At 48.7% G+C, this 16,476-nt stretch overlaps 1 protein-coding gene across 1 annotated transcript in view; it reads right to left on the bottom strand.

The window, feature by feature from the left end:
- Positions 1-16,476, bottom strand: part of GDPD5 (glycerophosphodiester phosphodiesterase domain containing 5) — a 252,636-nt gene that overhangs the window by 207,763 nt on the left and 28,397 nt on the right. The window contains exon 2 of the mRNA XM_077841822.1: positions 13,681-13,855. Coding sequence (XP_077697948.1) covers positions 13,681-13,797 — 117 coding nt within the window. The 5' untranslated portion in view covers positions 13,798-13,855. The remainder of the gene's footprint in view (positions 1-13,680; positions 13,856-16,476) is intronic.

Genomic DNA, 16,476 nt, shown 5'->3' with positions numbered 1-16,476 from the left:
GGTTTCGACTGCTCGGTTGCTAGCGTTTGCCCTAACGCTAAGGCATGTGGAATCACCCACGATGGAACCAAAGCGCTTTAGTTCAAGCCACTGCCTTGGTCTCCCCTTACGTTATTTATGCCTCCACGTGTACCGTCGCAGCAGTGCGCAAACTTTTCCAGTCGCGCCGACCTCCATGACTGGTCACCTGAAGGAATCCCTTACTTCTGCGCTGCAGCGGGGGCTGCTGGCCAGGTTTTATTAAAGCGTTAAATAGTAGAGCACAGCAGGAAAGATTGGGTCTGGCTGGGATTCGAGGACAACACAGCAACCCGTTTTTAAGAACAGGTTAGACAAGCACCTGTCAGGAATGGTCTAGTTCAGGGGTGGCCAACCTGAGCCTGAGAAGGAGCCAGAATTTACCAATGTACATTGCCAAAGAGCCACAGTAATAAGTCAGCAGCCTCCCCCCCCTCCCTTAAGCTCCCTCCCCACTCCCAGCGCCTCCCACCCACCGGCAGCCCCGCCGATCAGCGCCTCCCCCTCCCTCCCCACACCTCCCGATCAGCTGTTTCCTGGCATGCAGGAGGCTGGGGTGGGGGAGGAGCGAGGGCATGGCAGGCTCAGGGGAGGGAACGGGAAGGGGTGGAGTGGGGGCAGGGCCTGTGGCAGAGCCAGGGGTTGAGCCGTGAGCATCCCCCAGAACATTGGAAAGTTGGTATCTGTAGCTCCAGCCCTGGAGTCGGTGCCTGTACAAGGAGCCACAGGTAGGCCTCCCCTTTTGCTTTACATCCAGCCTTGAGCATCAAGCAGGGGGCCTCATTCGAGAGGGCAAAGGAAGGGTTTACAAACCTAATTCCCTCCTCATTTTATATATTCAGAAGAAGCCTTCTATACTATCTCCAGGTTTTCCTCCCCAGAGACTCCAGCTCCTTTTTCTATTGGTACACCTTGCAGAGCTGACACCTAGTAGCCACTGAGTTGCCGGTTGCTCACTGATTGTTCTGTAGGGTTATAGTAAAGCCCTACCCCAAGGAACAACAGAGTCTACGGACTCCACCATCAAGTGCATGGGTGTAGGAGCCAAGAAATCCTGCAGTGAACTCCCAGCTCTGCTGCCAATTTGCCGCACGACCTTGCACACATCACAGCCTTCTGCACCTTACTGAACCCCCTCCCTCCATATGTCTAACAGGGTAATATAATACCTCCATCACAGGGGCATCGTGGGGATGAGCTATTGAAGAGCTACACACATGCTAAATATTAAACAGTTTGCTTTTAACTTGCAGCAAACAGCAGCCCAGGAATTTGATAGCAACCCCTGATTAACGCGGTCAAGAAACTTGATTTAATTGTCTCATTACAGACTGTTAATTCCAGTTCTCTTTTATGCAGACGAGGCCCAGATACACCTTGAGCCTGCCAGCACAGAGGTTTCCATTTTCAAAGATCCAATGTACTCTGGGGGACTTGTTTAGTTCAAATAGGAATTGGGATTCACAAGAGGGCTAATGAGTTACCAACATTCAATAAGCAGGTACTGTAATGCTGACCCCCACATCTCTGGTTACACTTCAAAGCAAGGTAGTGCAAAGAGCTGGTTCAGGGGCCGCAGAAGAGAGAGCAGCCTCTGTTACCCATTGAAAGGCTATACCAGCAAGTGACCTATTTATTGCAAGGAGAGGGAAAGGGGACAGACTGGAGCCACATAAATTGCACTCTGAGAACAATGACAGAATGAAGCATTAGAAACAGAGCTTGGAGGAAGTGTAGTCCAGTGGTTAGAAGCAAGACAGCCCAGCAGTTAGGACTCCAGGGTTTTTATTTCTGGCTCTGTTACTTAATCTGAGCTCAGGAAAGTCACTTAGTACCTGTTTCTGCCTCTTTTTCCTCCCCATTTGTAAACTTGGGGGGGGGGGGGTAAATCCCTCCCGGTGTCACAGGGGGCTTTGGTGGGGATGGATTGCTTTGAGATCTTTGAATGAAACGTGCTAAATAATCACAGAGCACTAGGAATTACCGTTACTGATAACGTACGAACCAACACTCCTCATTCATCTAAATGCCATCCAGGTTTGGGAGGCAATTTACAGCATTACCCAGTCACCCACAGATCAGGAGACAATCAAAACATCATTGACTATGACTAACTTAAGATCCAGCACTAAACAACTAAGTGGACTAGGAACCTCAGTGGCCTCAGCCACTGTACCCCAATGGGATCCCAGAACAGCAAAGCCAGGTAGAGCTGCCAACTTTCTATGTGCAGGAAACCGAACACCCTTGCCCCACCCCTTTCCCCAAGGCCACGCCCCCACTCACTCCATCCCTCTCCCCCACCCTTGCTCACTCACTCATTTTCACTGGACTGGGGCAGGGGGTTGCAGGGTGGGGGGAGGTGAGGGCTCTGTCTGGGGGTGCAGGCTCTGGGGTGGGGCTGGAGATGAGGGGTTTGGGATGCAGGAGAGCGCTCCAGGCTGGGGCAAGGGGTCAGGGTCTGGGAGGGGGCTCCAGGCTGAGGCGGGGGTTGGGGTGTGCGAGGGGGTACAGGTTCTGGGTTAGAGATGTGGCCTTCAGGGTGTGGCCATAAATGAGGGGTTCAGGGTGTGGGATTGGGATCTGGGATTGGACAGGGGGTTGGGAGAGCGGGGGTGAGGGCTCCGGCTGCAGGTACAGGCTCTAGGGTGGAGCCAAAGATGAGGGATTTGAGGTTCAGGAGAGGGCTCCGGGCTGAGGCAGGGGGTTGTGGTGTGGGAGGGGGTATGGGATCTGGCCTAGGGAGTGCAGGCTCCAGGGTGGGGCCAGAAATGAGGGGTACAGGGTGCACGAAAGGGATCCTGGCTGTAGCAGGGGGTTGGGGTGGAAGGGCGGGTGAGGGCTCCAACTGGGGGTGCAAGGTCTGGGGTGAGGCCAGGGCTTGAGGTGCAGGAGGGGGCTCTGGGCTGGGGCAGAGGGTACAGGAGGGAGTGTGGGCAGCGCTTACCTCAGGCAGCTCCCGGGAAGCTGCCGGCATTTCCCTCCGGCTCCTAAGTGGAGGCTCGACCATATGGCTCTCCACACTGCCCGCACCTGCTCCTGGCCAATGGGAGCAGCTGAGCTGGTGCTGAGGGCAGGGGCAGCGTGCAGAGCCCCTGTGGCCATCCCTCTGTCTAGGAGGCAGAGGGAAATGCCCGCAGCTTCCCAAGAGTCGCAGAGAGTCAGATAGGGAGCCTGCCTGTACCGCCAACCAGACTTTTAATAGCCCGATCAGTGGTGCTGACCGGAGCCGCCAGGATCCCTTTTTGACTGTGTACTCAGGTTGGAAACCAGACACCTGGCAACCCTAGAGCCAAGCCACCTTCCCTCTCTTCTCCCCATTTTCCCAGATACCTTAGACTCTTTGCATGACAATCAGCAGTGGTAGAAGCAGGGAGGCACAGCACTGTCAGGAAATCCTCGACGGCGTAAAGAAGCACTTGTCACAGGAGTTAACCCAGACGTAGGCTTTGCTTGGCAGAGGTGCCCGGTGTTGACAGGGATCCAGTGGAATTGTTATCAAAGGGCTCCAGATAAAGAAGGGGTTATTATGTCTGTTGGAAGTGCTGTTTGGAGAATGGCATTTTGCTGTCTAAGACGTTGGGCCCACTCTTCTGTCCCTGGCTGGCTGAGTGAAGTTCTTGGGGCACCTCCTCTGAACCCTGAAGAGGCAGAACCTATGCTCTCTCTTGAGCCGCTCTCTCAATGCCAACATCCTATTCTGAGGAGAGGCCGTGCTACCTAGCGGTTAGAGCACAGGACCCTGTGTCAAGGCCCTTGGGCTCCGTTCCCCATGCTGCCACTGATTCACCTTACAGCAGCTTGGCTTCTGTGCCTCACTTTGCCCAGCTGCGAGGAGGCCTCCCTCGCAAATGGTACTCTGAGACTTGTTTGTAACTCCTCCAAAGGCCCCCGGAGAACAGCATGCCGGGAGTGAAGCTATTGCGTTCACCCCAACCAACATAAAAAGTGCCAGTAAAAACCATCGTCAATCCCAGCCCCCAAATAAAGACGTTCAGAATTGGGTTTAGCCCTCAAGTTTGGTGGCACTGATGCTGTCACACTGCACTCACAGAAAACAGTCTGGTGTTAGGGGAGAGCTGGGGAAGAGGTTGGGCTTTTTCCCCAGGTCTTCTGGAACGGGCTCTGGCACATGGCACTAAGATTAAGCAGTTCATTGGCTTCTCCCCACCCAGCACTTGGAGTCACTTCAGCTGATGCAAACTCATCCGGTTCATGAGTAGATCTGGACTGTCTGCCACACCCTACTAAGGGTTGTATCAGGTTGGATCAGCAAAGCTTCATAGTGAGTTTCAATGTCTCCATGTAAAGGTACCAAAAAACATTAAAAGGGGCCACTTCTGAGACAGGAGCACCATGGTCCCGGCTAGAGGACTTTTAAAGCAATCTCTCTGTAATGGCCTGGCTAGCAGACAGGTCCCGACTGCCCTCTTTAGGATGTAATGTCAGACTTCCTTAACCTGCATGATCCATCCTAGTGCAGCAGCACCATGGTCCCTGGATAGAGCTGGCTGGTTACATGGTGCTGGCTCTCCTTATACCCAACTGCTTCTTTGTTGCAAACTACCTAATGGTCTGTAAAAGCAACTTGAAATGAGGTCAAAGGAGCCCTTAGCTACTTCTTGTAAAGGTTGTTGCTATATAAAGAAGAAACTGGTCAATAGCAATGGCTCACTAGACCTGGAGCTGGCAGATACCAGAGAGAAAAGTCCCAGGAAGAGGAGAATGAGGCAGCCAGGCAAAAGGACCAGGAGCAAGAAAGCGTGCTTGGGGAAAAGAGGCTGTCACTATCTGGTGGAGAAGCAGAGGGAAACCGAAGAACACAATACTCAGAGGGGCAAGAAAAATATCAACTTTTAACCAAAAAGGATACCACCACTTACTGCATGCTAGACAATAGTTACCAGACACTGCTTCTGCATGCAAGCAGTGATGGTAGTTGCCATATGAATGTGATCAGTGACAAACAGGAGAAGTAGTTTCTCTGATGACTAATGGGTGTGAAGGTGGTAAAACAGTCTCTGGTCCATGCTGTGGAAGTGTTGATAATCCCAGCTCTACTGAATGGCCGCAGTGAATGAGCCAAAACACTGCTGGTACATCGAATGGAGATTGTACTGTAATTCAAGTGGGAGAGGTCTATGTGTTTGAATTAGATGGGCCAGTGATTTGTTCCTGCTATCGGCCATAAAGAGAGATGTTCAATTAGAACATGTAAAACAGCTGATCAGTTAAGTACTTTGCAGCCACAAGATCATTATGCTCTCAGTTATTCCTGACAAGGTCCAGGATTCACAGCACAGAGCAAGGCTGATTCACTAAGTAAACTGTATGCAAGGGATTTAAACCACAAAATGTACTAGAGGCATCGGGACAAAAACAGTTTGTAAGCAGGGGGAACTACGTAAGGGCAGACACAGATTTACATATCTGTAATTAATGTCTCAGTGTTATGACAGCTAAACTAAAGAACGTATCCCGTGCTGGAGCACAGAAGCAAATTAGGCTATTATTAAATTGGACTCACAGCAATTAAAATTTTTAAACGACAAAAGTTCACATCATTCCTATTCTCCAGCCTAAAACTTATGGTCATAAAATAAAAAAAAAAGGAGTCAGTCTCCAATCTAAAGCCAGAAGGGAAATCCAATCCCAGTGAGATACAGTTCTACACAATTTCATTCTTTTAAGCTCCAATTTCCCTATCTTTGTGGATTTTCATTGATTCCAAGGCCAGAATGGACCATTGTAATCATCTAGTCTGATTTCCTGTATAACACAGGCCATAGAACTTCTCCAAAATAATTTCTAGAGCAGATCTTTTAGAAAAACATTCAATCTTGATTTAAAAATTGCCAGTAATGGAGAATCCACCATGATCCTTGGTAAATTGAATAAATGAGTAAGGCTACAATTAGTTATGGAGGTCACGGCAGGCACTGATTCCGTGACTTTACCGGACCTCTGTAACTTCTTTGGCTTCAGTTGTCAGCAGCTGAAGCTGGGGCTGGAGGAGGGACTGTGCACACCCCTGCCCCGCAGCTGGGGCTGGAGCCATGACTGTGCGCCCCCACCCCGCAGCCAGGGCCACGTACCACTGCCCCATGGCGGGGACTGCATCTGGGGCCATGTGCCCCTACCCTGCAGCTTGCAGCGAGGGCTGCAGCGGGAGCCAAGCACCCCCCTCACAGCTTCCCAGGGCCATGTCCGCCTCTGTGTCTGGGGTTGGAGCCAGGACTGCGTGGCCCTGCCCAGCAGCTGTAGCCAGCTCCGGAGCAGGAGCTGTATGTCCCCTGCCCAAGTGGCTGCGTGCCCCCGCTGAGGCTGTGGACACTGGAGCCAGGGCTGTGCCCTTCCCTCGCCCCCCCATAGCAGAGGACTTGGCTTATCAGTCCCCTCCAGAGGACTCCAGCTGTCATTCTACCCTTCTTTCTCCCCACCCCCACCACCTTGCCCTGCCCCTGGTTATTTTTAGTGAAGTCACAGACAGATCACAGGCTGCTGTGAATTTTTGTGTATTGCTGTGGTGTTTAGATGTTGCTTGTACTTATCAGAATTGGGAGCACTGGCTGTTGGGAGTCTGAAAGGACAGGAAACAGGAAGAAGGGGAGAGGAGTTGAAGAGGCTGAGGGAGAGCTACTGAGGGTGCAGCAGCAGCTTGGAAAAGAGGTTTCCACTTTAAAAAATAAAGTCCTGTTGAAGTTTGTTAGTACCTTGCCTGGCTACTACAACAATTGCCCATGACCTCTCCATGATTTTTACTAAAAGTAACCATGACAAAATCTTAGCCTTACCAATGAGTAATGACTCTCAGTTAAAAATGTATGCCTTATTTACAGGCTGAATTTCTCTAGATCCAATGGCTGGAAGTTGAAACACGTTATACCTTTCTCCACTAGATTGAAGAACAGATTATAAAATATTTGTTCCCCACATAGATACTCAGACTAATCAAGTCACCCCAACCTTCTCTCTGCTAAGCTAAACAGATCAAGGTCCTTGAGTCTATCACTATAAGACGTGTTTTCTAATCCTTTAATCATTTTTGTTGCTTTTCTCTGAACCCTCTCCCATTTATCAACATCCTTCTTGAATTGCAGACATCAGAATGGACATAGTATTTTAGCAGCAGTCACGCTACTTCCAAATAGATAGAAAATAAACCTCTCTACTCCTACTCAAGATTCCCATGTATGCATCCCAGGTCACATTAGCCACAGCACCATGGTGGGAGTTCATCTTTAGTTACTTACCCACCATGACCCCCAAATCTTTTTCAGAGTCACTACTTCCCAGGATGGAGTTCCCCATCCTTTAAGCAAGACCTATATTCTTTGTTTGTATATGTACACATTTAACATTTAGCCACATTAAAATTTGTGCCCAGTTTACCAAACAATCCAGGTTGCAACCTCCAGGTCTGGGTGGGGCTAGCGCTGGGGCTGGAGGAGAGCCGGGCTGGGAGGTAGGCCTAGATGCTATGTGGGTGAGCCACGGCCCACCCATAGCTACACCCCTGGTTTTACCTCAAGTTTTCAAACCTCAAAAGTTTCAGTTGGTGTTTGAGTGGCAATTTAGAGGATTTGCCTCCCCCACAACCCAAGAAGCTGGTCACCAAAACCCATTCAATATTGTAAAATTACTGAGATGCAACCAACCTATAAAACAGCTGGTTTAGTTTTGCTCAATGGATTGACAAGAAATTACTGATTACATTTGGATTTTGTGGACTTCTCCAAACAAAAATTCCTCTCCCAGGGGTGAGATTTGAAGCACTCAGATGCTACGCTTACAGGAGCAGCATAACCAAATTCGTGTGAACAGAACAGACTCTGAACACGTTTCTCTTCTTATACATGCTCATTGCCCTCGTACAACAGCAGAAGAGTACTGATTTCTAATATACGGCAGAGTGAGATGCCTGCCTTACACCTGTGTGAAAAGAGAATCAAGCCCCCTAATCCCACATTTCAGCCCCAATGGATTTTAAAAGACTGAAGCTGCAGCAGAATCTGAATTACAGCACTACCAGTGAATGCTGCTGTAATACTGTAATACCCAGCATCAGGTCAGTTAAGGTAAAAGCCTGTGAGTTACACATGGAGACCACCACATGTATACACTGCCATTAGAAAGGCTGCTCCCTAGGCGTTTCATTGCTAGGAATCCATCAGCTGGAAAGTTTTGCCTGGTGACCACCTATGGAAATTGCTATTTCTGCATTGTGACAGGTTTCAGAGTAGCAGCCGTGTTAGTCTGTATTCACAAAAAAGAAAAGGAGGACTTGTGCCACAAGTACTCCTTTTCTGTTTCTGCATTAGATCTTTCAAAGCACAAATGGCAACTATATGCCAAACCCAGTTTGTACTGGTCCCTCACACCTCTAGGGCTGCAAATCTTATGCTGGCGCAGGATGTCTCATTAAGATAAGGCAATGATCTAATCAGAACGTCCTTATTCGAGTACCTTCTGACAGAGCGGTCACTAAATCATTTGTTTTATGCCAACTAGGACACTTGCAGGAATAATGCGAGAACACAAGCAAAATTGTTTCCTTTTTATGAAGACTCCAATTAATATTTTAAAAGCATGAAAGGCAATCTCGCCAGTAGGTTAGGAAAACCGCACTTAATGGAAAAGGAGCTGCAAGCCTCACAGCGGCTACTCATCCGTCAAAATTAATACAAAAAGGAAATCAAATGTGCAAGAAGCGTGTGGCCTTTTGTCCTTCAAAAGGTTATAGATGGGTAAGAGACAATTACAGTTACACGGCGCTCTCTAACAAAAATGTAAAACTCAAGCTTACAATTAAAATTCTCATTTTCATTTAAATCTTCCACACAGCAGGAAGTCTGAGCTGCATTTTTATAAGTTGCAAGTGGGGAGAGGAGAAGTGACTTTAAAACCTTGGCTCTTCACTAGGAACTTGATCTACGTGGATTTCACTGGAGATCTCCAAGTTTCTGTATCCACCCCAGCCAAGCAGGCTGCATTTAACAATGGCGCTCCCTCCCACAACTGCTTTTGAAAGCTGTTTTTCTGCTTGTCTGCCCAGGGTAAGTAGAATTCAGCATCCCATGCAACAATCCATGGTGGTTTTAGAGTACAACAAAAGGGTCAAGCGCACCTTGCTACGGTGACTAATAAGTTCACGCTCCATATCGATATGGCGACCGTTTAACCACAGCCGAAGGTGGACGCAGTGGGTAGTCGGATTCCGATTGTCGAACGCTGCTCTCTGTGAGTGTGGGCAGGGCTTAGCAATATGCCAACCACCACACAATAATTTATAATGAAAACAGGGGAAAGTCCTAAGGGTAGCTGAGGGTGTAGCAGCAGGCAGCAGCTGCTGTCTCCTTGCAACTACAGGGCAAAGACCAAAGAACCACACCAACTACAGATTTTCCATAGAGGGCAAGCCATAGCGAACAATTTTTACTCATCAGGCCATGAGGAAACCTGCACAGACAAATGCCACGGTTGGATGCACATCGTTTTGAGATGATTAACATATCTATATTGCGATCCTTAATTAAGTGCAAGGTTTTGGAATCCTGGCTAGTTGCCAAAAATGCCCATGGAGTCAAGAAGTCTGGGCACCCAGAACATCAAAGCAATAATTAATAGCTTCCTTAAAGAGTTCACCATGCTAGGACTACTGCTTAGCTCTGGATCACCACCACCTTAGTAGCAAATGGCAAAGCAACAGCCACCATTTGAGATTTGGTTCACATCTACCCACCTGCACAAAATTTCAGTGACTAAATAGATTTAGTGCAAATTCACTGATTACGTAGTATGTTTAAATATTCAGGGACAGGTTCTCCTATCCCTACTCAGCATCAGTAACATCTTACTCCTCAGGTGGTGCAATTAAAGATAGAGGAGCTACTTGCAGAGTAAGGTACTAGCATGGAAGAAAAACATTCTAAAAGCTTCAGGCAGCACATCTACTGCTTCCAAATTATTTTCTGTATTCCTGACACTTGAGCGCTATCTGACAGCAACTTGGCATGGTGTGACGTACGGGATGCCTATGTCCCGTCACCCTCTGGTGAAAGGTCCACCAAGCAGATAAAGGTACCCACTACTTTCACTACCACAACCTGCAGGAGGTTTCTTTTTGCTAACGTGATGGAGACATCTCTTTTTGGAGCTGAAAATCAAAAGATTCCAATCCAGCTCTGCTTATGTGCACTCACTGGCAGCTACATCCGTTCTCTGTGCCACATGGATGCACTATGGCAGGAAGAGGAATTAAAGTTGAGGAAGAGTGGACAGACAACAGAGGATGCAAGAACAAAGCCTATGATAAAATACTCAAGAACCAAATCAAAACCAGGGAGGTACACGGCCTCTACTTTTTATTTATTTTTAAGTGATGTGACAATGTTTCATTCTAGGTATTAACATCTGTATATTTGTTTTCTTCTACAATAGTACAGGGTTTTCAGGAAGACTACAAATAAGACCTCTTAGAATCTCAATTTAGTCTGACCCTACCTAACTTTGTTTAACTCACTTACTCTTTCCCTTCTTGCTTGCTACTTCAAGCTCTGAAGCTCTGTACGGACAAGCAGAGCAAAATTAGCTGAACCATACAATGCAGTTAAGGTTGCCAACGCCTCTCTTACCTCTCAGAGAGCTGATGCCCACATGGGAGGACATAAAAAGTCCAGTGCAAAGAGCTTTACACAATGTATTAATTTCTTTAGCAGAACTGTAGATTCATGATTCAATCTTGTGGATGACAATTTATGGCAACAAAACCAAGATTAGTGCAAGACGAGGCATGTTTCACTTGAAAATTAAGGCTGCACATACCCCCTGGGCCTCACTCTTGAACAGTACCCTTACAACCAATCTTTAGCTAGTAAATTTCATATTCTAGCTAGTAGATGTCTCTATTTTTAAAACCCTTCTTGAAGGGTGTGAACAGCTAACCTAACTCTACTGCGCCACTGGACACAATTCAGCATCTTGGCAAATGTCTTTTAGTGCAGTGAAGTAATTCTACTTACCACTGTATTTCTCAACATTCTGACCCAGTTTTCTGGTCATGTTTTAAATGTTTTTAACAGTTGCTACAGCAAAACTCTTGAGCATTGAGAAACAAACAAGATCTTCTAGAGGGGAGGAGTCCTGCATATCAGTTTGTTCAAACCTTTTCTTAACCCCAGTGTAGGTTTGTTTTTAAAGTAGTATGCACTAGAAACTGTATAATGTTGAAATGAGAGAAGCATTAGCAGCAGTATAAGCTTCCCCATATACCTCTGCCAAAATACCTAAACGCTGCCCTGGTAGGGATGGAAATACCCTCTGTAACAAGGAAATAGTCTGGTTTCCATAGCCTGTTCAGTCCCAGCTAGTGCTCACTGTTCTGCTTTCCTCCAAGTACAATGAAACCACTCAACACACCTTCTGCAACCTAACTGCAGAAACTCAGCACTGCCTGTGGTATAGGAAGCAAAAATGCACTAGAGGTTTGAAGTACCCAAAACTGATGATGCGAATAATAAACAAAATATTATGACTATTTCGCTCTTATCAATAGATCTCAAAGAACTTAAGGAAGGAGATTGGTATTATCATCCCGCATTGCACAAAGGAGGTAATGGGGGAATTTTGCACCACTGCGCATGTGCAGAATTTATGCCCCCCCACAGATTTCTTTGCTTCTCTGCAGAAAAATGACTGACAGGGAAGCAAAGGGAAGCTGCAAGAGCAGTCATGCACCACTCCCTAGCTGTGCAGGTACATCTTTCAGGCACCCGGAGCAGCCAGCGGACAGGTAAGTCACCGCAGGGCTGGGGACACCCCAGCCAGTGGCTCCTACCCTGAGCCAGGTTCAGCTGCGAGTCCCACACCTAGAAACCTCCCCCAGCTGCAGGAAGCTCAGCATCCTCCCCTGCTTCCTGCCCCCCTTGCCCTTCAGTTGTGGTGGGAGGAGTCACTGTACAGGGAGCTGTTCCCCATCCAGCCAACCCCCATGCAACTGTACCTCCCATACCCAAACACTGCCACTAACTCATCCCATACACCTAGAACCCCCTAGCCCTCCATACCCCAACCCCACTCCACTGAACCTCAACCCCTCCATCTGGAACCCCTCTGCACCCTGATCCCCTGCCTCCGGAACTCTGCACTCAGATTACCCCCCACCATTGAGCTCCTTGCACTTAAACCCCCACCCCTGGACCACCCTGAGCCCCCACATCCAGACCCCCATGCCACTGACCCCCAACTAGCTGCACCCAGATCCCCCTGCTGAGCCCCAACTACTTTCACCTAGAAGCCCCTGCAGAGATCCACTGCTGCTAGAACCCCCGCAACTAGCCTCTGTGCATCCAGATCCCCCGCACACCTAGGACCCCGCCCCGCCACTGAGCTGCCTGCACCCAGATTGTCCCACACAGAATCCTCTCACCCCACATCTGGATCCCCCCTCACTGAGACCCTCCACTCTTGGATCCTGCCTGCCCCACACCTGGTGCACCTGGCGCAGAGGGCAGTGCCCTAGCATGTTTCTGGGGCAGGCCCAGGCCCAGGCCTTATGCTGCTTTGGGGTCGGGTGCAGCCTTACCACTGAGTCCGTGTCCCGGGGGTGGGGAGCCTGCAGGGTGATCTCCCACCTTCGTACCGCCAATGGCCTATCCTCCCCACTGCCATGCTGGAGCCTCTGCATTTATTTATTGACAAATAAAACTTGCAGAATTATGCAGAATTTTAAAATATTGGGCACGGAATTTTTAATGTTTTGGTGCAGAATGCCCTCAGGAGTAAGAGATGAAGTGACTGTTCCAAGGTCACCCAGCAGGCCAGAGGTAGAGTTGGGAACAGAGCCCAGGTCCCCTCAAGTCCCACTGCGGTGCTCTGCCCACTGTGCCACACTGCTTCGAAGAGGAACCAGGTTGCAGTACTGCCGCTCGATTAGCTGCCTCAGCCCCAACAGTGGCTATGCCAGTGGTCCCCAACCTTTCTGTAGGAATAGCACATTAGCACAGACACCCCCGCCACCAAAATGCCTCCGAGAAACGGCAACGCTTCTCAGCGGGCGGTTCTCTGGCGGTCGTGCAGTGTCCTGCGGGCGCACACAACTGCCCCGGCAGGCGCCATTGCACCTGCGGGCACCACGTTGGGGACCCCTGGGCTATGCCATCAGAATTGCTTCACCAGGGAGGTAACATCTGCCAGCCAGGAAGCCATAGGCTCTTAAACAGACCAAATTAAACAAAGGAGGGAGAACTGAAGCCTCCTCATACATGCAAAGGGCAGACCAGAGATATTAAAATGAGAGGTTGTGACACAAGCTGACAAGGGCCGTGTAATTCACAAGCCTGAAGGCCAAGAACAGGGATACACGCATCCTCTTCTGCCCCAGCAACAAAGGGTCAGGAACGCTCATGGTTTGAGTTAAAAACGCATGCCACCTTTACCTCAGAGAAATCCCCAGGACCCTGGGGCCAGTAATTTCTATCCCTCACTTCAGTAACATATAAAGCAGCCAGGCTGCATAGAACCAGAGCTATTGAGAGCACGTTTTAAAACTGAAGCCAAATTTCACATTCAAGGCCAGCCTTCAGGTTCCCCATACCTGGCTATACGTTCAAAAAATTAACATGAACACGGGATGCATATGGGAGGAGACACCTGGTTACCAACCTTTGTGGTGTCATCATGTGACCGCTGGTACCGTTTCCAACGGCAGCCATAGATCCCGGTCAGGCATGACAAACATAACTGCGGCTCGTAGTACTGGAGTGGTTGGTGTTTAACCATGCTCTTCCCAGCTCTTCAGGAGCACGCTATCAGAAATCCATCAGGTCTTGGGAGCGCCCTGAAAAGAGAGAAGAGAGGGAAGCTGTGAACTCTCAAATCCTTTAGAATGGATGGTAACGATGGAAGCAGAACGTGGTTCATAGTTAGAACTGGAGAACGGTCGTCAGAACTCCTGGGCTGTATTCCCAGCTTTACCAGGATTTGGGCAAATTGTCCAACTCAATTAAAGTTTATATTTGAAAAACGTCTACTTGTTGTGCTGGCACAACACTGACTGATGTTTACTTTTTGCACTACTCACAAGCCCGGACAATTAAATCTCTGTGCTTTTAAATATTAAGGTCCAGATCCTCAGCTGGTACAAGTCTAAATCACTCGACTGACAATGAAACTACGCTGATTTACCACAGCTGGGGATCTGGCCCTAAGTATTTAGTGGTGTCTGGAAAGCAAGCCAAGGTCGGGTTTCAAGCCGTCTCTTGCTTCCTACACTGGTGAGTCGGAGAGGCAGCGTTCTCAGGAGCGCACTGCATGTCCCTCCCAATTCGCTCCAACAGAATTGTACTGATGGGGCCTGCAGCTGGCCGAGGGCCCTTCCCATTACACAGACGCATTCTCTCCCCCAAAAGAGTTCATGCATTAAGCGCCCAAAGAGTTGCCTATACTCAAGTGCCATTACCATGACACACGTAAAGGGCTCGTTTTCCCTGTCCCTCCTAGCCCGCTCCACCGGTGCACGATGTTCTGCAGCATTCCAGTGCATACCTTGAGAAAACATTCTGTAACTAACGACACTGATTCTATGCCATGTATGTCACAAAGCTACTGTTTATATTTAGATGCTTGCTTTCGTCTCAGCGGAGATCTGTAGCCAATATCCTTAGTGATCCAATGGATTTTACTATTAAAAATCACCATTAGCAAAAGGAAACCTAAGATTTATTGTCTGCACAAATGACACTGATGCTTGGAAATCTGGCATACTGAACACAACTACTGTTTGGTGGTAGGACTTGTGGTGCTCTCCATTCCCTTCCCAGACCCCGTACCAATACCCCTCACCCATGTTTGTATATTTTCTACGTGGACAGGAAATCTTTATGTAAGGCTAACAGATCCCAGTCATTGGTAGGCAGGATCGAACCTGGGACCTTAGCTTAGTGTATGAGCATCTGCTGCATGAGCTAAAAGCCACATGGCTCATAGCTGAGGGTGTAGCAAACAATCTCTAGATCAATGGTCCCCAAACTTTTCAGGGTCATGCCCCCCTTTACCTCTGTCCACCCACACACACCCCAAGCCTGTACCAGGAGCAGCACCGCAGCCCCTGGGGGAGGGTGGGGGGATGTTGACGGGGTAAGGGGGCAGCTGGGAGGCAGGACTGAGGCCAAGTGCAGAGCCAGGCCTCGGCTGCAGTCAGGGCTGAGGCTGGGGGCCGGTCCGGGGCTGAGCTGAGAGAGGAGCAAGGCTGGGTGGTGCTCCCTCCCCACCCCACATTAGGGCTGGCCCAGGCCCCACCACACACACACCCCTGAACGTTCCTCTGTGCTCCCCTAAGGGAGGCATGTCACACAGTTTGGGGACCTGTGCCCTAGATGATCGAGGTGCCACCAGAGGGGACAGAGTGCCAGACCAAGCAGGCATGGGTTACATCTAGAGAGGTACTCACCCCATAACTGCCGTGCTTCCTTTCACCCTGGATTCCACGTGTTCAGTTCTGGCTATTTCCAGTCGAGGGCCCAGTGTTTGGAACCTCCACCAGAATTGGAGACAGCAGGATTCTAAGAACATAACGGTCATACTGGGTCAGACCATAGGTCCATCTAGCCCAGTACCCTGTCTTCCGACCGCGGCCAATGCCAGGTGCCCCAGAGGGAATGAACAGAATCAAGCAACCCATCCCGTCACCCATTTCCAGCTTCTGGCAAACAGAAGATAGGGCATCATCTCTGTCCATCCTCACTAATAGCGACTGACAGACCTTCCTCCATGAACTTACCTGGTTCTATTTTGAACCCTGTTATAGTCTTAGTGTTCACAACATCGTCTGGCAAGGAGCTCCAAAGGTTGACTGTGCGCTTGTGTAAAAAAATATTTCCTTTTGTTTTAAACCTGATGCCTATTCATTTCATTGTGTGATCCCTAGTTCTTATGTTATGAGAAGGAGTAAACAGTTCCTTTGTTCACATTCTCCACATCAGTCATGATTTTATAGACCTCTATCATATCCCCTCTTAGTCATTTCTTTTCCAAGCTGAAAAGTCCCAATTTTATTAATCTCTCATATGGAAGCCATTCCCTACCCCTAATAATTTTTGTTGCCCTTTCCTGAACCTTTTCCAATTCCAATATATCTTTTTTGAGATGAGGCGACCACGTCTGCACGCAGTATTCAAGATGTGGGCATACCATGGATTTATATAGAGGTGATATGATATTTTCTCTTATTATCTATCCCTTTCTTAATGATTCCGAGCACTCTGTTCACTTCGACTGCTGCTGCACATTGAGTGGATGATTTCAGAGAACTATCCACACTGACTACAAGATCTTTCTTGAGTGGGAACAGCTAATTTAGACCCCATCATTTTATATGTATAGTTGGGATTACGTTTTCCAATGTGCATTACTCTGCATTTATTGACTATCGTCTGCCATTTTGTTGCCCAGTCACCCAGT

This window comes from Eretmochelys imbricata, chromosome 1 (genome assembly GCF_965152235.1).
Source record: "Eretmochelys imbricata isolate rEreImb1 chromosome 1, rEreImb1.hap1, whole genome shotgun sequence".
Classification (NCBI taxonomy): Eukaryota; Metazoa; Chordata; order Testudines; family Cheloniidae; genus Eretmochelys; species Eretmochelys imbricata.
Note: the sequence above shows the minus strand (reverse complement) of the source record. Positions and strands in the feature narration are given on the sequence as shown.